The following is a 21113-nucleotide window of genomic DNA, read 5'->3' as shown; positions in this document are numbered from 1 at the left end:
TTTGTGTGGTTAGGAGGCAAGCAGATGGGCTCTTGCCTGTTGAGAATAGCATCAAGTTCAAGGCTCTGGCGTTAGATCCAGGATCTGTGTCTGGCTCGTATCAGCTTTGTGAAAAGTGACTGACCTCTACAAATCTCATATTTCAAACCTAAAAATATGGGTTACAATAGCACTTAGATCAATTCTCCAGCAGGCTTAGGGAAACACAGCTCTGAGCATGGACCACACATAGAAGATAGCAAGGGTTCAGCAAGAAATTAGCTGAACCTGGGCATGTTGTCGCATGCCTGTAATCCCAGCTACTCTGGAGGCTGAGGCACGAGGATTGCAAGTTTGAGGCCAGCTTGGGCAACTTAATGAGACCCTGTCTCAAAATAAAATAAAAGGTCTGTGGAAGTAGCTCAGTGGTAGAGAGCTTGCCTAACATATGCGAGGCCCTGGGTTCAATCCCTAGCACTGCAAGAACAAAATAGAACAAAAACCCTAGCTGTATGCTAGGACTTAGTAAATGTTCAATAATCGCAGTGAGTCTTGTCGTTCAGTTGTGTGTTTGTTTTGGATAGTGCTGGGCGTCAGGATGGAACTCGGGGCCTCCTGCTTGCTAGGCGAGCCCTTTCCCACTGAGCTATATCCCCAGTCCTATTGCTCAGTTTGAAATTAGGAGCTGCCTTAGAATTCACTCCAGTTATTCTCCTGCCCCGTGAGGGGCCTAGAGTCTGATCTGCTATGGTCCAGGGGCCTGAGACGGAGTGTCCTGGAGGATGATATGCTGAGGGCAGCAAGGACTCCTCTGTGTCCAGCAGAGGGCCCTGGCCAGCCTCTGGCCAACAGGGTGGGAGGGAGGGCTGGCCATGCCAGACGCCTGACTGGAGGCGGACCCAGCCGGCCAGCTGCCTCTCTTGATTCTGCCCGGCACTTGGGTCTCCTGCCCTCACCTGCTCTCCCCAGGGCAGCTGTGTCCTGCTTGTCCGGCCATGCGGTGGCTGTGTCCCCTGGCTGTGTCTCTTGCTGTGGTGCTGGCCGCAGAGCTAAACAGGGTCTCTGGGGGTGCCCCCTCACCCTTGGGCAGGCACAGAGCCGAGGCCCAAGAGCAGCCGAGCCGATCCAAGAGAGGCGCTGAGGATGAGGAGGCCAAAGAGGTGCAGCATTATGTGCCTGAGGAGTGGGCTGAGTACCCCAGGCCTATCCACCCTGCTGGCCTGCAGCCCACCAAATTGTTGGAAGCCACCAGCCCCAGCCTGGACAAGGATGGGGGCATCCTGAGCAGCGGGCAGGAGCTGAAGGGCAATCTGACGGGGGTGCCAGGTCAGAGGCTGCAGATCCAGAACCCCCTGTATCCGGTGACCGAGAGCTCCTACAGCGCCTATGCCATCATGCTCCTGGCACTGGTGGTGTTTGCTGTGGGCATAGTGGGCAACCTGTCCGTCATGTGCATCGTGTGGCACAGCTACTACCTGAAGAGTGCTTGGAACTCCATCCTCGCCAGCCTGGCCCTTTGGGATTTCCTGGTTCTCTTTTTCTGCCTCCCGGTTGTCATCTTCAACGAGATCACCAAGCAGAGACTGCTGGGTGACGTTTCTTGCCGGGCCGTGCCTTTCATGGAGGTGAGTGTGTTTGCTTCCAGAGCTCGGCTGCGGGGCTGCAATTCCTTGAAGCAGCTCAAAGTCTCTTTAGACCCTGGAAGTGGGTGCATAGAACCCCAGATCCCTGCGGCTCTGCCTTCACTCCCTTCTCCCCGATGCTGGGGAAGGAGGCGAGCTTGGTGTTGGTGTCCGGTAGCTGTCAGGAGAGCAAGGTGGGCCAGGGGATGTGGCCGTGTGCAGGACCCTGGGTTCCAGTCCCAGCCTGGCCTCCCGCCTTCAAGCAAACTCAGGGCAGGTCTCTCCCTGGTTCTCTAGATCGGAGCTGCTGCCTCCTCTGTCTCTACCCTCCCCCATTGTTCCACCCAAGAAATCCCTCTGTCCTTTGTTGTGTCTCCTTCTTTCCCTATGTACCCATGGCCGCTGCCCCGCACCCACAGCTTCCCATCTTAACTCCTCGCTATCCTGCCTCCTGGGCATTCCTGCTCCCTGCAAGTGCAAATGCCTGGAGGACAGCCATTCCCCTCCCGACTGTGGTTATTGGTGTCATTGCTACCATCTCCATCAGTCACCCTCTAAATCCTCTCTGAAAGAGAAGACCCACTTCTGGGCTCTGGAGCCAACAGAGGCTCTGGTCTCCACTCTGCCCCTGACATACTGGGTGTCTCTGGGCAGCTCACACCTCCTTTTCATTTCCTTATCTCCCACCCTAGCAGGATGGGTAGACCAGATGGCCATTCTAGCTGGCTCGTTCTACAATTCTAAAGTAAGTCACTATGCCCTCACTTCTGGATACTTCTTTGTTAAGATAAGCACATGGTTTTAAAGGTTGCTTGGCTCACCCAGAGACAATTTAATCACTGCCTAAGTGTACTCACATATGTGGATCAGGAAGGCTGCTGTCTCTATAAGAGAATACAAAACAAGCAAGTGGCGGGTGTGTGTGTGTGTGTGTGTGTGTGTGTGTGTGTGTGTGTGTGTGTTACTGGGGATTGAGCCAGGGCCTCACACATGCTAGGTGAGTTCTCAATCACCAAATCACCTCCCCAGCCCTCAAGTGACCTTTTAAATTTTGGTTACATGTGATGTAATAATGAAGACTCTAGTGGCTGTGACCTCCCCATGAAGGCTGGTTTTACTCTATGAATGATGCTCTGTGACCCAGGTGACCTTCCTGTCTGGTTGAGGAAGGAATCAAATATCATTTCTCTCTCTCTCTTTCAGTACAGGGGTTGAACCCCAGGTCTTGTGCATGTGAGGCAAGCGCTCTACCCCTGAGCTACATCCTCAGCCTTTAAAAATTTTATCTAACTTTATTTTTTTACTTGAAGAATACAGAAGTAATTTGATTTCTTTCATTGAATAATGCAAAACACAAATTCTGACTTCATATATATTCATATGTAACTTTTTCTCTGACATTCAAAACTCAGTAGATTGGTGAATCCAGAGGAACTTCTGTTACCATTATATGGAGCATACTATATTAGTTTTTTCCAAAGTTGATCCCAAACCATTTCTTCTTTTATACTCTAAAACATCTTTATTATGTGGTTGGATGAGCTAGAACCACAGGAAGCCAGTGGTGCTCAAGGTCAACCCAACTTTCCAGCCCAGTCGGCTTTGTCACATGGTGAGTTCCCCAAGTAGAATTCCAACCGTGCTGAGGGGCCCCCTCAGGAGGCTGGCGGGCGCCAGCAGCCACAAGAAGGATGTAGCAGCACAGATGGTGCCATGTCGTCATACTTAATTTTATTTTGAGTTAGGGACTCGCTATGTTGCCTATTTGCCCTTGAACTTGGCCTCCTTCCTCAGTCTCCTGAGTAGCTGGGATTACAGATGTGCACCACTGTGCTTGGTCAGGATCAGCATTAGATGCAGGTCCTGGTCCTACCCAGTTGGCTGTGTTCGTGATGATTTCATGGTTGGACAGACTCTCTGAAGCTGATCTTAAAAATTAGGATTGGGTCCCTGTTCCCCTGGTATTGAAGACCAACACTCAAGAAACACCGAGGCAAGAGCAAAAAGTTTTATTAAAGGATAGAATGGAGAGACTCCTCCAGAGAGGAGGGGGTCCAGAGCAGCAGTTAGAACTGTCCTTTCCTCTCCTCCTAAAGCCAGGAGTCCAACTAATGGTGGCGCAGAGGTACTCTAACTTGATAGGAGACCCTACAACTCAGGATAACTTCGTCCTCATCTGGTGCTCACAGCCAGGGTGAGTTGTGAGTGGTCAGACACAGGACTTCAGAACTGGACAGTCTAGATAAAAAACTGGGCTTTTGCCAATTGCTAGCTGATTGAGCCTGGTAAGTTACTCACCTGCCTAAACCTCAGTTTCCTCATCTGTAAGTTGGGAACAATAGTAACAGCAATAACTATTTGAATTATTATTTTTTTTTCCTTCTACTGTTGGCCAGGGAAGCACTCAACCACTGAGCCACACTACTCAGCCCCTCTTTTTGGAGGTTTAAATGGGTAATATGCATAAAGTGCTTAGAATTAAAATCAATCAACATATGGTGGCTTTTATTGGGGGATGGTATAAGGGGAAAAAGGACAAAGGCTGACTTTATGAACTTTCTTGCTTATGGTTGGAGGTGAATGGATACCCGGCCTTGCTTGACTGTGGGTCCACAATGCCTAATATGTAGACTCTGACCCCGGGAAAGAGATGGTCCGTGAACTGATGGAGTCTCGGCTGGGAGATGGGATGGGCTTGGGGGCACAAAACACACTTGCCCAGAACTCTCTAGTTGGGAGGATGTCAGGATGGTCCCTTGCAGGGAGCTGGGGAAGGCAGCTTGGCATATTTTTTGAGACATGGGGAAGGAAGGAGAGAGCATGGTTTTGTTGCCAGAGGCTGGAGGTGGAAGGCAGCTCCTCTGCAGGCCTGGGCTTCCCTGCCAAGAGAGGGGGCTGGGGTTCTTACAGAGGCCACTCAGCAGTGCGAATAAGCCAGGGATTGTGTTTCCCCCAGCCAGAGAGGGAAGAATTTGGATGTAGGGGGCGGGTGGTCAGAGCCCAGAGTGTGGTCGAACATCACTGGATAGCTCCGGAGGGTTCTCTTCTTCTTTTGTGCTCTTTGGCACTTTCTTCCCAGTGGCTGGGGCTTCTTCCTCTTGGCTCACAGGGTGATCTTCCTGTGTATTCGATGAATAGCACGCAGGGATGGTGGGCCCAGGCTGCTTGACGGGGGCTGCTCCCCACACAGTGAGGCCCTGGGCTTTTCAGGACAAGCGGAGAGGAAGGGAGGGAGGGAGGGAGAGAGACAGAGACAGAGAGCAAGCGAGCATGAATGAGTGTATAAGCCACGTTTCCCAAGAACTGTTCCCAATGAATGCACGGAAGTGGGTACAGGAAGTGGAAAGAGCTTCAAAGAGCCAGAACTTCCATGTCTTTGTCCTGGGTCTTCCGTAGTGATGGTTCTCAAATGATTCTCAAGCACTGGGGTCTGGAGGAGACAGGATGAACATCCCCTAGCTCAAGGAATGTCTCTGGGCACCTCCTCTTCCATTTCCTTATCTCCTACCCTAGCAGGATGGGTAGACCAGATGGCAAGTGTGGAGTAAACTTCAGCTCTGTCATTTAAGATTTTTTCTGCTTGACCCTCAGTTTCTTCTTCTGTGAGATGGTTGACGGAGGGTTTGACAATGTATGGAAGAGGACTGATGGTTAGACAATTCTCACCAAATGGTAGCTGTCATCATTACTATTATTTCCATACCATATAGGAAGTAATTCATGCTCTGTTTGGCCAGAAACCAGAGTTTCTTTCCTGTCCCACAGGTTCTGATCATGTGCCTCTGTCTCCCTCCACACCCTGGCCCACAGGTTTCCTCTCTGGGAGTCACGACCTTTAGCCTCTGTGCCCTGGGCATTGACCGCTTCCATGTGGCCACCAGCACCCTGCCCAAGGTGAGGCCCATTGAGCGGTGCCAGTCAATCCTGGCCAAGCTGGCTGTCATCTGGGTGGGCTCCATGACTCTGGCAGTGCCCGAGCTCCTGCTGTGGCAGCTGGTACAGGAGCCAGCCCCCACCACGGGCACCGTGGACTTGTGCATCATGAAACCCTCAGCCAGCCTGCCCGAGTCCCTTTACTCCCTGGTAATGACCTATCAGAACGCCCGCATGTGGTGGTACTTTGGCTGCTACTTCTGCCTGCCCATCCTCTTCACGGTCACCTGCCAGCTGGTGACGTGGCGGGTTCGGGGCCCGCCGGGTAGGAAGCCAGAGTGCCGGGCAGGTAAACACGAGCAGTGTGAGAGCCAGCTCAACAGCACCGTGGTGGGCCTGACCGTGGTCTACGCCTTCTGCACCCTCCCGGAGAACGTCTGCAACATTGTGGTGGCCTATCTCTCCACTGAGCTCACCCGCCAGACCCTGGACCTTCTGGGCCTCATCAACCAGTTCTCCACCTTCTTCAAAGGCGCCATCACCCCGGTGCTCCTCCTGTGCATCTGCAGGCCGCTGGGCCAGGCCTTCCTGGACTGTTGCTGCTGCTGCTGCTGCGAGGAGTGCGGGGCCTCAGAGGCCTCGACCGCGGGGGGCTCGGACAGCAAGCTCAAGACCGAGGTGTCCTCCTCCATCTACTTCCACAAGCCCAAGGAGTCCCCCCCACTCCTGCCCCTGGGCACACCTTGCTGAGGCCAGGCCCCGGTGGGGATGGGGGCACAGGAGGAGGGGTGGAGCAGGCAGGGAGGGGCACCACCCCAGCCGGAGCCGAGCCTGCTGTTTCTTTCCCATAGGTCTTGCTTTTCTGCCCATCTTGCTGTCTAGACATGGACCTGGCTCCTCTTGACAAGGTTGGGGGTGTCAAACCTCTTTTCCCAAGCAGGGCCTTCCATGTTGCTCTGAGGGGCCTTCTAGCCCTGTCCCTTCCACGGGTGGGCGGTGATGCTCCTAGGTCCTTAGAGCTGCCCCAAATCGCTGTCCCACCACCTGGGAGCCTGAACTTGGCCTTCCCTACCTTGGTTGCAGCTTGTTTCCTTTCTCTGCCTTGGAACCTGACTATATGGTGGTTGAATCTCCCCAAGCGTCATCTCCTCATCCCCCGACCCAGGGACCCATCCTGGAATGGGGGGTTCCGCCTGACCAGCCTCGGTACCCTTTTCTCTGGACTGAATCTGTCCCTGCCATGGACACCTCCTCCCTTCTTTCAGAAGATTTCTCTCTCCTCCCTCGTCCTTTCTCTGAGGTACCCCGGGTGGCCCTCTCCAAACCTCTCTCCTTAGGTACTTTCCTATAGAAGGCCCTTCTTGAAAATAAACCAGGTAGAACTCAACCCTGTGCCCCCTGAACTTTTTGTGCCATGTCCTGGCAGTGTCCCAATTCATCTGGCCCTTCCCCAGGCCTGGGCAGCGTCTTGGGGGCATTCCTCCTGACCACCTTGGGTCCTGGCCTGTGGCTGCTGCCTGGCCCTGGGGCTCTGAGAGCATCTGACTTTTGAGAAACAAGGATGGAGGTCTTGGGGAGGAGGAGAACTGAGCCTTCATCCTGGCCTAGACCCAGAGTCCCTGGGAAGTCAAAAGGCTGCCAACTTATCTCCTCTGGAGCCCCCCTCTGGTTTCCCTCTCTTCACAAAGCCCCCATTCGAGGGAATCCATGGCCTCCCCTCTCTTCGTTGCGGGGCTTCCCAGCCTCTCTGGCTCTGAGAGCGGCTCTTGTTCGACTTCTTAGAACGGACTGTTTTGCCCGTAGACGGCCCAGCTGCCTGTCCCCTGCCTGCCCCCACCCCACCCCCACTGCACCCTTCCTGCCAGGGCTGCATGCTATGTCCCCAACAGACCCTGCAGCTCCTCCTGTTGGTCCCCATCCCTGAGGTTAGCTTCCCCCAGCTCGGCCTCTGGTCCTTCCGGAGGGTCCTGAGCCTTGCTGCCCCCTGAGGAGCTGGCAGGCCATCAACCAGAAGTCATGCTCCACCTCGGCCACCAACGCTCTCTGCCAGATAGGCTCAGCTTCCTCCTCCCCTGCCTAAAGCTCAGCTCTGGGTCCGACCAGACAGTCCCGTCTGCCAGGCCACCTGGAACCCCCATCTGAATGGAGCCTAGGATGATAGAGGCCAGGGGCTTCTGGTGGCCCCGGTCCCATTCTCCTCTCTCCAGTCACCCACACCCTTGGCCTCAGCCTGCCCAGTGCCCAAGCTTCCCCCCACCTCTGGAGATCTTAACTGCCTTGTTCTTACTCCCTGGCACCCACCCCTGGGGCTGCTGATGCCGCCAGGAGAGCGAGGCTGTTGCTAGGCAATGGTACTGCCATGCGCACACCATTTGTGCCGGGGGATGACACCCACCCAGTTTTCAGCAGACCTGTTGCCACAGTGACGGGAACCCCCAGCTTTGTAGAAACTTTAGATGGGGGGTGGACTGGGGGCCAAAGGCGGGGGGGGGGTGCTGGAAGCTGCCAGGGGTGCTTCCTCCCCGTTCCCCCACAATCCCTTCTCCACCCCAGCCCCCCACTCCTAACGCCAATAGCTTCCTAAGGGAGGCAGGGGAGGGGGCGGGTGAACTGAGGTGAAGTCCGGGACAGGGGCAGGGCTGAGGCTAGAAGGCTCGGGGTGGGGGGCACCTCAACATCCTGTTTGGGGGCACTTTTCCACAAAGGATCCCCTTGGCCCCTCCCTCCTGCGGGCTGGCCTGCTCAGAGATGCAGGGGGGTGAGGTGGTGGCTGGAAGCCCCTGCCACTGCCGCTGCCTCCGCGGCCTGCCAACATGAATGGCTTGCAGAATTAGTCAGCAGGCTGGCCTGCCTTGGGAAAGAGCCACTGTCCCTCCAGCCTGGGCCAGCTAGGGAACAATGTGGGGTTTGTTGCTTAGGGGTCCCAGGCTTGCAGTGGGGGAAGGCACTGGGGTGGGCGGTAGACTTGAGCTGGGGTCCTCAGAGGAGGTGTGACACTTACCTCCGAGGGCAGCCCTCAGCCCCTGCTGTCAGGGGGAATTCTCTGAGCCTCTCCTCTGTCCAGGGACCCCCTCATTCCATCTCTGCTGCAGCATTTACCCTGGGGCCTGAATGCAGCCACTTAGCCTGTCTCCGCTTCCTTAACTGGGAGGCAGAAGCAATCCCTCCTTCACAGAGGACTGTGGTCATTAAATGAGACAAGATTATGTCAAGCATCTGGCCTCGTACCTGCTGCCTTCTCTTTCTTTCTAGAAGGTCGGGGTCTTCTTAAACGCTTCCTAATCACGGTGCGTTTAAATTCATCCGCTTTTGGCATCAAAGCCCCAAATATGATAATTTACATATACCACATCCCTAGTCTGTTCCCTGTTCAACTTAAACAAGTTCCTAAGTCTTGTTTGGCACCTGCTCCATGCAGGCACTGGGCTGGGGTGACGCCTGCTGACTTACTGGTAACCAATTTCTCCTGTCTCCAACTTTAACCCTCGTTGAAGGAGGACAGGATCTGAGGCAGCTCAGCCCCGAAATTCCTAGATGAATGAAGCTGTTGGTCCATCCCCAGGCTCTGGGCCGCAGGCAAACCCAGCCACCTTCGTAGTCTCAAGGATAGGGCCAGAACCTGAGCCCACCCTCAACCTCCTTAACCGGATGGGCACATCTCCAATTTTTTAGGGGTTGGAGGTCACCCGAGAATCACTTAGCTCTAGTTCCCAAATCCCATCTACAGTCCTTCCTCAAATTCTTCTGGCAATGGGGGCTTGCCGCTCTAGGCAGGATAAGCATGCCATGGCTCTGGGGTGAGCAGTGCCTCCAGGAAGCGTCCCTGGGCACAGAGGAAGGGGCTGGGAGAGCTCAGGACTGGGGAGGCCAAGGGCACAGGGCCCCGGGAGCCCATTTGCAGAACTAAGAGTGAATGTGGCTTCTTCTTCCTGCAGTAGTAGGAAGGGACAGGATGTTCTGCAGAGGCCTGCTCCATTTCCCAGGGTGAAGGGGAGGCCGGGGGAGGCGGAGCCGGGAGGCAGGGCTTATTGAAAACTGGGTCAAGATGGCTTCAGATTTGAGTGAGCAGAGCCTACCAGGCTCTGGGGTAGTAGCTGCGGGTACCACAGAGAGGTCTGGCTAGACAGGAGGGGTGGGAGGAGGACTCAAATTGGCAGAGGAATGAAGGTAGGGCCTCTCCCAGGAAACCAGGAGCATCAACACCAACCGAGAGGTGGAAAGGAGCAGAGCCACCAGGCTCTGGGGCCTGAATGCAGGCCTGGGCTACTCTGAGAAGACAATTAACTGGTACCAGCTGCAGAGTGGGGCTGGGGGGTGCAGAGTACTGGTTCTGATCCAACCCTGTGGATGAGGTCAGGGGCCTGGAAAAGAGAAGGGCTAAGGGCTGCGCTGGCTGTATGGACACAGCTCAGTCGGAGCACAGTCCAGCCTCCAGCCTTGTCCTCCGGCCACCCTGACCCAGGCCCTGGGCAGCTCCTTCGACAGACCTACTCAGCTTCGCTTGGCAGCTGACAGTTCAAGGCTGGGACCTCATGAAAATCTGAAAAGAGAAAGGGAAGGAGGCAACGTGCAGACACACGTGTGGGCGGCTGTCCTGTGAGGGACCATTGTTCCTGGCAGGAGCACGTGCCCACCGTGGGCGTGGCTCCCCCTGGCTGTTTACGCCCAGTGTGCTGGATGGGCTGGTATCCCCGTGGGTCGGCCACCAGCAGAAAAATAACTGGCACCACGCACCCCCCCCAACACAAAATTGGTAATTTATTGTTGTCATTATTAGGAGGCAAAAAAATGTAGTTACAAGAATCATATTCCAAACAGAGGTTAAATATGAGCTGAAAAGTGTAAAAAAGGAAGAGGAACATCACTTTACAAATCATTAAATTAAACAAATAAACAAACAAAAAAACCAAACCCAAAGAACCAACCCCCCATGCTGAGTTCTCTCCTTGTGCAACTCTGCAAAATGAGAACAGAAAATGAGGTGGGCCGTGGAGGTGGGAGCCCTGGGTGGGGCAGGAGCCAGGGACCAGGAATAGGCGGAGAGGGTGCTGGGGCAGCATGGACACCATTTTCCTGCCCCTTAGGCCTGGTGGCCTCTGGCACCTGGTTGTGCCTGGTGGCCCTACCAAGGCTGGGGGCAGAGAAGTTCCCACCTGCCTGTGGCATTGCAGCCCTGTGGGGACAAGCCAGATTGGGAGACAGATACACACAGGACCGGGGTGTGCGGGGGGTGGCCACCAGTAACCTGGGCTGATACCTGACCCAGGTGCCAGGCTCTGCCTTTCTGGTCTGAACTTGCCCCAAGCCCACCCTGCATCTCTCTCCTTCTCTCCAGATGGCCCCTCCCAGATCCTAAATGGCCCCTGCAGCATCAAATGGTTGATTTTAGTCTTTGCTTAAATTAAAAAATTAAAATATATATACATATATATACTGTACACACAGGACAACAACAGAGAGTGTTGAAAAGGGAAGTCGAGGCGTGGGCCAGGGGGAGCCGGGGCTGTGGGAGGGAAGCAGGGTTGGGTGAAGGGATGAAGGGAGAGAAGGGGGAGAGGTTAGGGGCCCAGTTGGGGGGCAATTTATTTTACAATAAAAACAGGAGTTCAAACCTCAGCAGAATGGGTCTCTGGGAGCCCCAGAGGGCCGTCCCCACACTGAGTGAGGGGGGGTGGGTTTGGGGGGATGGGGTGGGCGGGGAGCTTGGCTTCAGGTTTAGATCACTGCCGTCCCTGGTCGGAGGGAGAAGGGCCACGGTCTCAGCTTCTCCGTGACTTTGAGTGTTGAATAAGCCACTGTAGGGTGATGTCTGGGCAGGAGATGAGAGAAGTGTATAAGGCTTTGCTGAAGCTGGCTGGAGAGTGACAGTGAGCCCAGGGTTCCCCAAACCACAGCCAGGGAGCACGTCGAAGGGCACCCAAAGCCCAGGTTGACAAAGCTCCACAGCCCCAAATGGAAGGAGACAGAGCCCCGCCTGTAGAGTGGCCTGGAGTTGTCTGGTTCAACCCAGAACCTCAAAGGTGCAGAAGGGGGCTAGTGGCCCAAGGTCATACACCACTGAGGCAGAGCTGGAATATACTCAGAGTGGGGCCTCCTGGCTGCCCATTGCATCCGAGGACCACAAAGCTTTGTGCTACAGCTGTGGACTGGGAACCTCTGAGAGCCCAATGCTAAGACATCCAGAAAAGGTCTCCTCTCCCTTCCCCACTGCCACTCCCCGAGGTCAGTAGCTCCCCAAACTCACGCACCAATATTGTCCTTCTCTTTGCAGGAGATGGAGTAGCAGCAAATCTCTCGGTCCTGGATGGCAGACAGATTCCTGGGGGGAGACCACAGTAGAGTCTGCTGAGGTTGGGACTGCTTGGGGACCTGGGACTAGGGAAAGACAGGGGCTTTTTCTGCCTAAACCTGCTACAATGAGGGTGAGGCTCTTGGAAAGGTGCGTTCTGCTGCCACCATGTGGTGAATGCTAAGAACTGCAACAAGCCCAGCCTCCAGGTCAGGTGGCTGGGGAATTTGGGGAGCTGGAAGTACAAAGAATCATCAAACTCACATTTTTTCTATCAGTTCCTTCTCATCCAGTGCCCCTGGGAGATCTCGCTTGTTACCCAGGACTAAGACCTACAGTGGAGGAAGGATGAGGATTAGATGTAGAGCAGCCCCGCCCTTCCCTACCTCCTCTCCCCACCCTTGGGACGCAGGCTTTTCTCCCACCCCCAGTGACCTCCCAGCCAAGCTCCCTTGCCCCTTTCACTCCATTCCCTTGCTGACCGGGATGCCCTGCAACTGAGGTTTGTCCAGTAGGTTGTGGAGTTCATTTTTGGAGGCCTCGATCTTCTCCTGGTCTGCAGCATCCACCATATACCTGGGGAAAGGCAAGGCAGGACAGCGCGTGGACACCATGCGGGGGGGGGGTGGGCAGGAAGGAAGAGGGAGCTGGTGCTGGGAGCAGGAAACTACTTGCTGCGGGGTGGTCCCTTCTGGAGCTGCGGGCGAGCCTGGCTGGGCTCAAGGCTCTAGCTCAATGAATGCTTTCTCAATCTATGCAGGTAAAAAACTGGTGACTCCTGGGGCCACCTCTATCCTGGCATCTGTGGAAGCTGTTACTCGTGTGGCACAGGCTTGGGCCCTGTAGGATCAGCTGTAAGTCCAGCCCAAAGTGACCCATTTAGGTTCTCATGAAAAGCCTACGTAAGGCAAGAGTGGAAAAAACAAAGGAAATCCCAGGATATTTTCTTGCAGCAAGATGCTTAAAAAAAAAAAATCAGGTTAAAAACCATCTATTGTCTGTTCTATCAGGAAAACTAAACGACCTATTGTCTGGGCATATATATGTCAAGTAAAATTATTTCTAAAACACAAGGCAATGAAATACCCCCCAAATTCAAGACAGTGGTGACGTGAGCTGGGGATAGGCAGGGGGACAATGAGGAGTCCCCCGACAGTCCAGCTGGTTTGCTGGGGCCCTGGTTCTTAGACTGGGCAGCGTTCCAGAGCATTTACCTAATAAGAAACAAGCAGGGTGCAAAACAGGCAGATTGTGCACAGGAAGTTGGCCCTGGACCCAGGACTAGGTCTGATTCGATTCTGTGCCTCTGAGGTCCCTGCAGATAGTGTATGTGGCAGGGAGTGGGGAGGGATGGAGGAAGACCAGGTAAGCGGAGGAGTCCTTCAGCCCCACCGGCCCATACTTACACAATGGCACTCACTCCCCGGCAGTAGCGCTCCCACATGCTGCGGAAACGGGGCTGTCCCCCAATGTCCCAGAGCTGAGCAAGAAGAGGGTGAGATGGCCTCAGTAGCAAGTAGGTGACCAAAACCCATCCTGGCTCCTTAGCAGTTCCCCCTCCTCTCAGTTTCTCCTCCTCTGTCCCCACACCCTTCCAGCCACCTCTGATACCTTCTGCTCTCTTTTTCCAGCTTCCCAGCGATGGGACCCCTGGCCTCTGGTCTCCCTGGTCTGCTCCTCCCAAGAGCCCCTCTGGCCCTCCCCATCACAAGTGCTCCTCTACAGCCACCTTGCTAGTGCCAGTAGTTTCAGCCTCCTGCCCCTCACCTTGATGGTCACGTTCCCTTTGGTGATTTTGCGCATGTTGAAGCCCACGGTGGGGATCATGTCTTCATTGAACTGTCCTGACTGGAGGGAAGAGTCAGAATTGTAGAAGGTGCAAAGCCCAACAGGCCCAGATGTGCCCTCCCTGTGGTCACAGGCCAAGGGGCTGCAGGAAGAATGCAGCACTGAAGCCAGAGTCTCTTAGACTTCCCTGAGGCAGTGAGGCATGGGGGTCAGTGTCACAGGGACCATCTGTTGAATGCCTCTTGCTTGCAGGCAGGATGGTCCACAACCAAACTAGGTGTCCACCCTGCACCTGGAGATCTCTTGTGAAGAGGCCCATCTTCCTCAAGCAATCTCAAAGTTTCTCAACCCAGACTGGGAGAAAGTTCTTCATAAGGTCTAACCTATGGCACTCTGTTAAGTGAAGCCTCTTGACTGTATTTAGTCTGCAGTGGAAGGGAAGAATAAATTACTTCCCAGGAAAAGGACCTGGAACAGGTCATGGTCTAACACTCAAGGGATAAATCAAGGAAAACAGACATATTTTCAAACTAGCAGTAAATGTTCAAGTGAAAATTGTGGGGTGAGGTGTAAATTGACCACTCTCAAAATGTAATAAATGCCAAGAAATTTCAGAATTATCCATGGTTAGGCAGGCACAGTGGCATCTATGCCTGTAATTCCAGTGGCTCAGGAGGCTGAGGCAGGAGGATCTTGAGTTCAAAGTCAGTCTCAGCATCTTTGTGAGGCCCTCAACAATTTAATGAGGCCCCATCTTTAAATAAAATTTTAAAAAAGGCTGGGGTTGTGGCTCAGTAGTTAAGTGTCCCTGGGTTAAATTCCTGGTGCCAAAAAAAAAAAAAAAAGAAAAGAAAAGAAAGAAAGAAAAAAGAATTAACCATAGTTTTTATTTGCACTCTACTCCATCTGATAGGGCGGATAACCCACACTCTATTATTTGTTTGCATGCATCTCCCCCTAGACCCAAAGCTTCTTAGGGAGAGGGCCCATGCCTACAGCAATAGCATTAGGGAATGTTTGCTGACTATTTGAGAGTTGATTGTAATTCCATTCTCCATAATCCATGTTCAAATTCTAGTCATTTTCACTTCTCCCCTCTAAACTGTCTCTAAGATCTCTGGATTGTTCTAAACCAACCACAGACTTCAAATAAGGCCAGACTTAACTCCCTCCGGGGTCATCTCCACTCACATAGGACACTTCTGCTCACTACCCAGAAGGAGACGGGGCTCACTTAACCCTGAACTTGAGAGGGACAGCCCTGTTCCTTTACCACATCCTTTTTTTCCCACCCAGTGAAAGAATCAGTTGCCTTGGTTCCCGTAAAGAGGTCAGGGGTTCTGACCACTGGCCAAGCTGTCAGAGATGATCAGTTCTTTCTCAGCACCTCCAAGTCTAAGTGAAGACCCCTCAGGTCCTCTTTGAGCACCCTTCCCTTCCATCCACAGGAACACCTGCTCCCCAAGGCCTCAGGGTGATGTGAGAACACAGTGAGCATGAACAACACCCAGTGACAAGGTAAAGCAGGGGTTCCTCATCTGAGGCTTTAAAGGTCCCCTGGATTTCCTGAAATTGCACACCATCTCTGTGTGTGATGCTTCGTTTATATGTACAGTCACTCCTTGGTATCCACAGGGGTTGGTCCCAAGAACCCCTCCACAGTACAAAATCTGGGGACGCTCAAGTCCCTTAGATAAAATGGCACAGTTATTTGCCTATAACCCACACACAGCCTCCCTTATATTTTAAATTATCTCTTGATTACTTATATCTAATAACAATACAAATGCTATGTAAATAGTTACCATATTGTCATCATCCTGTATCATTTAGGGAAAAATGAAAAGAAAAATTAGATTTATGTTCAATACAGATGAAATTTTTTTGTGTGAAAACTTTTTTTTTCCCCCAGTACTGGGGATTGAACTCAGGGGTGTTTAACCACTGAGCCACATCCCCAGCCCTTTTTTATATTTTATTTTGAGATAGGGTCTCACTGAGTTCCTTAGGTCCTCACTAAGATGCTGAGGCTGGCTTTGAACTCATGATCCTCCTGCCTCAGCCTCCGAACTGCTGGGATTACAGGCATGCGCCACGGTGCCCAGCTTGAAAAGTATTCATAAGAGGTCTTGCTATGTGGCCCAGGTTGGCCTCGAACGCCTGGGCTGAATCTATCCCCTTGCCTTAGACTTCCAAGTAGCTGGGACAAAAGTCATGCACCACCATGTCTGGCTTCTTCTGAATATTTCTGATCCTTGGTTGGTTGCATGCAGAGATTCATGGAGGTCTGACTGTACGCTTCTTGGGGGAAAGGGTCCCTAATTTTTCTCAGTTATCCAAAGCGTCCAATAGCCCCCCAGAAGTTAGGAATCACCAGGAGAAGTGTGTACCTGAAGGAGGACTGCCTGCCCTCTGGCAAAGTAAGGAGAACTAAGGGTGGGCCTGATACCCAAGCCCCGGCATGACTCTGGCCTGTGGGACTGGGCACCTGCTGGGCCAAAGGACACCCCGCCCCATCCCAGCTGACGAAGAACATGGAGGGGTTTAGGGTGTAGCTCAGTGGTAGAGTACTTGCCTGGCATGTGTGAGGCTCTGGGTTCAATCCCCAGTACTGCCAAAGAAAGAAAGAAAGAAAGAATTTGGAGCTGGGTGTGGCAGTGCACATCTATGATCCCAGCTCCTCAGGAGGCTGAGGCAGGAGGAGGACAATTTCAAGGCCAGCCTCAGCAATTTAGTGAGACCCTCCCTATCTCAAAATAAAATAAATAAGTAAATATAAAGGACTGGGGATATTGCTCAGTGGTAAAGCATCCCTGGGTTCAACCCTAGTATAACAAAAACCCCCATAAGTCTGAGGAAGGAAGCCCAGTTCTTATTCATCACCATCACAGGAGAGCTTTAATAAGATACTTTATCCTCTCTGGGACCCAGGGTTTCCTACTATAAAAAGGGGGAGAAAGGTTTTGGTTTCCTAGGAGTTATGAATAAGGCTAACCAAGTGCTTGGAATTTTCTTTCTTTCTTTTTGTGGGGGTGATGTAGATAGATCCCAGAGTCTCCCCACATGCTAGGCATGAGCTTTGCTACATCCCCAGCCCTTTTCACATTTTTAAATTTTGAGACAGAATCTCATTATATTGCCCAGGCTGGCCTTGAACTTGTGATCCTCTTGCCTCAGCCTCTTGAGTAATGGAGATTACAGGTACCCGCCACCACGCCTGTCTAGAATAAGTTGTAATATGGCACAGGAACCATCATTGGTCTTTAGCAATAAGACCCACAGGCTCCCAAATAGATGAGAATCTAGCCTGGTAGAATGTGACCTTGGCAAAGAAAGATGCTAGGAGAACTTCAGGGAGTCAGGTGCCCCCCCCCCCCCACCACCACCACCACGAGGAGTCTCTTCTGTTCAGCCATCGTCAGAGCTAAGTTGGATCAGGGTATGACTTAATTTCCCTGCCGATGCCTCCCAAGTTCCTCAGGTAAGAACAGAAGTAATCTTAAGTTATTTAGCCCAACCTCTTGTCTCAGACTTGGATATCCTCTGGCCCATTCCCTCCTGGGTCCACTCTAACTATTATAAAGTTCTTTATAATGCATCAAGAATCCATCTTCCTATAATTTCTAGCCTTTTGTTCCTAAATCCTGGTGAGTACTGCAAGATTAGTTCTTCCATAGGACAGTCTTTTATTACGCTTTTAAATATTTGAAAATATCCGTTTCCCTGGGCTAAAACATCTACTTTTCTACCATCACAATTCTTTCAGAACTCAGATCAGGTTTTGTTTCTTAGAAGCGCTGTAAACTTTCTACCTAATTTCTTTTCAAATTCCTATTAACCTGCTGAGCGGCTACACACACTCAATTCACTTCCTACTTAAAGCCAGACCTCATCCAGTGAAGAAAAGAACCCAATGGGAAGATGCTGAGACAGAGGCCAGGGGAACACAGGGAGGTGATGCAGAAAGTCAGTGGTGGGCATGGGAACAGAGCCCTGGGTTCCTGGCCCTTCATTTCCAGAAGACACTACTTATTATATACAGAGCAGAAAGTCTGATGTGGTAGCGCTGGTTGTAGATCTGAGGACACTGGAGTTACCCAGATGCTGGAATTCCAACTGCAGTCTGCAAGGGGCGGTTTTTCTTGGAAGTCCTCTTTTAGGGAAGGGACTCAGGGTCCTGCTCTTTTAGGATGTACCAGTTGAAGTGATAAACTTAATATCTAAATCACGGTTCTTGGAAATCCCATCTTTGGGTCTAGGACCAGTTCCCTGGACAACCCTAGAGTCTGTCCCAAGGTTTCCTGGGCCCCACAAAACCCTAAAGTATGTCTCAAGGTTTCCTGGACTAGAGAGAGGGAACTTTCCCTGAACATCCCAGAAACTCTTGACCCTGGCAGCAGCATTTGGGATTCTTGGGTTCTGTTGCTGCCCTATGTCATAGCCTCCCATCTGGATTGATGCTCATCCAGAGGGGGCCTCCAGACCCAGAAACTGAACCCACCTGGGTACTTGTCGATCCCTGCCCAGGAGCATGGCTTTAATAATGCTCCACGAGGAGAGTTTCCTTGGGGACAGGAGGTGACTTATTTCTCCTCTTGGTCTTACTCCAGAGACATCTCCCAGAACTAAATGCCTAGAAGCCCAGCCACTGAGGCCTGCAGAGCCAAGTAGGAGTGCAGGTGTGCTGCTGCTCTGGGATCCCAAGAGCCAAGTCAATGCCAAGTCTAACCAAGGAGTCTCTGACCCTGGAGTTAGAGCTTAGGCAGACAGGAGCCGAGAAGCATGTCAGAAAACATCATGCCCCAAACCTTAGCCACAAACTAGACGTTCTGCCCTGGCAGGAGATGCTGGGTAGAGGAAGGGGCAGAGGTCACCTGCAGAGCATGAATAAGGAAGGAAGCCAGTGCCCAATCATGACCTGAGTACCAGCCCCTCCAGCTTTCCATCTGTCCTGCTGCTTCAGACCAAGTGTAGTAGTAATAACTCCACCCCTGGGGGATGCTGAGACCTGTCAGGGAGACTCAGGTCCTGCAAGGTTGGGTAACAACTAGGCAGGTGGCAGTGCTAGGCTGGGGGCCACTATCCTTTGCCTACCTATCTATTCAGCATTTTGTATCAATATTTGGCCACATCACGGTTCTTGGAAATCCCATCTTTGGGTCTAGGACCAGTTCCCTGGACAACCCTAGAGTCTGTCCCAAGGTTTCCTGGGCCCCACAAGCCGGAGTCCTGCCTGGCTGGGAAATGCAGGCCGCAGCCATTACTGCAGCCTCAGCTCACACACCCAGGGAGCTCATCTTCCCTTTTTTGAGAGAGATTTTAACTCCTTCTCCACCACTCCCCTGGCACAGAAAGACTATAGTAATTGCCCTCCTTAGTTTTGACTCCCGGATGCCCCCGGAGCCACTCTCTGCCATGTCCCCAAGTGGGTAGCGCCCCTGCAATTCATCCTCTGGTAGAGAGTACCTCCTCTTGCAACTTCTGAGCCAGGCGAAGACTCCAAACTCCCTTTACGGTGCCATCCTCTCTGGACCCCCAGCGACACCACGGTCCCGGAGAGGTTCCGGGAAGGAGGAGTCTGGGTCTGAGCCAAGGGCCTCAGCTGACTCCTCTGTCCCTGGGGACTACCTCCCCTCTACGCGGTGGGGTCGGGGCATCATCTATCAAAATGGGATGGAGCCCTCAGGGTGGGACTGGGTAGGCCCAGGCCCCCTCCCAAGCAGCTCAGACCGCCTGTCCCGTGACGCTCCTTGCGCGGGGCGGAAAGGCCCGGGCACTTTCGCCCCGTCATGCCCCCTTGCAAGGGGGCCTGTCTCAGCCCGCAGCGGGTCCCAGGTGCCTGGAGACCCCCCTCTGTGCCGCCAACCCCAGAGCGCCACCCATCTCCTGGATCCCCTCCCCCTGCCCCCAGCTGTGCCATCCTGGCTCAGGAGGGAGAGCGGGTCGCGTGCCACTCGGGTCCCCCACCGGCCGTGCTAGGCCCCAAGCGCCCGGGGCCGGCTCCTCCCCCGCCCGACACCCGGCGGTGCCCGGCCATGCCAGGCGGCGACCCGGGTTTCCCAGCGCGCAGTGCAGGCGGAGACAGGCCAGACCCTCGGCCCGCGCCCGGGCCCCGCGCCACGCGCCCTCGTACCGCGATCACGTTGACGAAGGTGGTCTTGCCCGAGTACTGCAGCCCGACCAGCGTGAGCTCCATCTCCTCCTTCCAGAACAGGGCCTTGAACCAGTCCAGCAGTTTATTGAACAAAGCGATCATGGTCGCTGCCGCCGGCCCCGCCCGGTGCCGGGTCCCCGCCGCCCCTCGTTGCCCTCGCGCTGCGGCCCGGAGCGGCCCCTCCCCGGTGCGGCCCGGGTCCCGCTGCTCGGTGCGGGCGGAGGCTCGAGCGCGGCGGCCGACGACTTGCTGCCCCCGGATCCGCTCGCCGATGGGTGTGGCTTCAGCGCCCTCCTCCTCCTCCGCTGCCGCCGCCGCCGCCGCCCTCCCGCGGGCCGGGCAGCGTCCTGCTCGCACCCGAGCGCGCGCTCCTCCCTCGCCCGCAGCCAGGGGCCGACGCCCGCGAGCGGTGGGCGGGGAAGCCGGGGCTGCGAGGGTAGGGGTTGACTGGCAGCGACGAGGCCGGGCGCTCGGGAGAGGAGGCGAATTTTATTTTCTTTCTCTTCTTGGGCCACTGAGCGCTTATTGCCACTCCTTCGTTCTTCAAGGGTGGTGGTCCTGATGCGGGTGAGGTGCCACTAAGCAACAGCGTCTCCAGTTTGAAGAAAGGGGTGCTGGTGTCGCCCACTTTCCAGGACACAAAGATGAGATCTCTAGGAAAGGGAGGCAATGGAGGCTTTTTGTTTCTTAATCCCTGCTTCTCAATATCCCTGGGTATTGAGTCCCCTCCTCTAAAATGTACCCAGGGGAGAGTAACAGCCACATTTGGGTCTTTTAATACTCCATCTTGTTTTGTTAACCACAACTTGCCCAGGCTACTTGTTCAGGAGGGCCTCTGGTCCAAAGTGAAATAGATGTTTGAACTTAATGCTGATTATTGCTAGTATCATGACGACAATGAAACAGACAAAAATCCTGGCAGGGGATCCCCAGTGAGGAACATCTGTGGCAAAGGGAAATATGTGCTGTTTTGGTAAAAAGTAAAGTTTTCTTCCAGAGCAGAACTGATGGTGGTGTAGGACCGCAGAGACGCCTCCACTCCTCTCTTGCAGGAACTAACCACCAGGCCTGCTCACCCAGCCAGCTGGACCTCACTAGTCCCCAGCTTCAGGGCAGTTCCCAGCTTCTGTTGGATGCTCCTTTGAATTTGATTTCCAAGAATACTCCTATGGAGTCTACTCTCTCAATCAAAGGCAAATAAACTCTCAACATCAATCATATCCATCAAACCTACCCAAGAGTTAGATGACCCCAACTGACCAAATAGTTGCCAAAGTGGAGGAATCCCCACCTTAGACCAGTATAACATTCTGGTTTATTAAGCACTGTCTGTCTAGTCTGTACCTTTTATAAGTCTCCCTTTAGCTCCTAATGTACTTGATATGCTGAATGACTGAATATGTCTCGC

The 21113-nt window shown here is 53.4% G+C and overlaps 2 protein-coding genes across 3 annotated transcripts; one reads left to right on the top strand and one right to left on the bottom strand.

The window, feature by feature from the left end:
• Positions 1 to 935: 935 nt before the first annotated feature.
• Positions 936 to 6841, top strand: Gpr37l1 (G protein-coupled receptor 37 like 1). Its single transcript, XM_027945691.2, has 2 exons — positions 936 to 1604; positions 5412 to 6841. Exons 1-2 carry the CDS (start codon positions 975 to 977, stop codon positions 6222 to 6224), a joined length of 1443 nt encoding a protein of 480 aa, XP_027801492.2. The 5' UTR covers positions 936 to 974; the 3' UTR covers positions 6225 to 6841.
• Positions 6842 to 10212: 3371 nt separating this feature from the next.
• Positions 10213 to 19967, bottom strand: Arl8a (ARF like GTPase 8A). 2 transcript variants are annotated; one of them, XM_027945705.2, is made up of 7 exons: positions 19685 to 19967; positions 13531 to 13611; positions 13170 to 13243; positions 12246 to 12339; positions 12028 to 12095; positions 11723 to 11793; positions 10213 to 11283 (listed from the first exon to the last, which is right to left on the bottom strand). In XM_027945705.2, exons 1-7 carry the CDS (start codon positions 19805 to 19807, stop codon positions 11234 to 11236), a joined length of 561 nt encoding a protein of 186 aa, XP_027801506.1. In that variant the 5' UTR covers positions 19808 to 19967; the 3' UTR covers positions 10213 to 11233. The 2 variants fall into 2 exon arrangements, with proteins under 2 accessions (XP_027801506.1, XP_027801507.1); XM_027945706.2 differs by having other exon boundaries at positions 10213 to 10306.
• Positions 19968 to 21113: the final 1146 nt, after the last annotated feature.

This window comes from Marmota flaviventris, chromosome 12 (genome assembly GCF_047511675.1).
Source record: "Marmota flaviventris isolate mMarFla1 chromosome 12, mMarFla1.hap1, whole genome shotgun sequence".
In the NCBI taxonomy this organism is placed as follows: Eukaryota; Metazoa; Chordata; class Mammalia; order Rodentia; family Sciuridae; genus Marmota; species Marmota flaviventris.
This window is presented reverse-complemented; position numbering and strand designations above follow the sequence as displayed.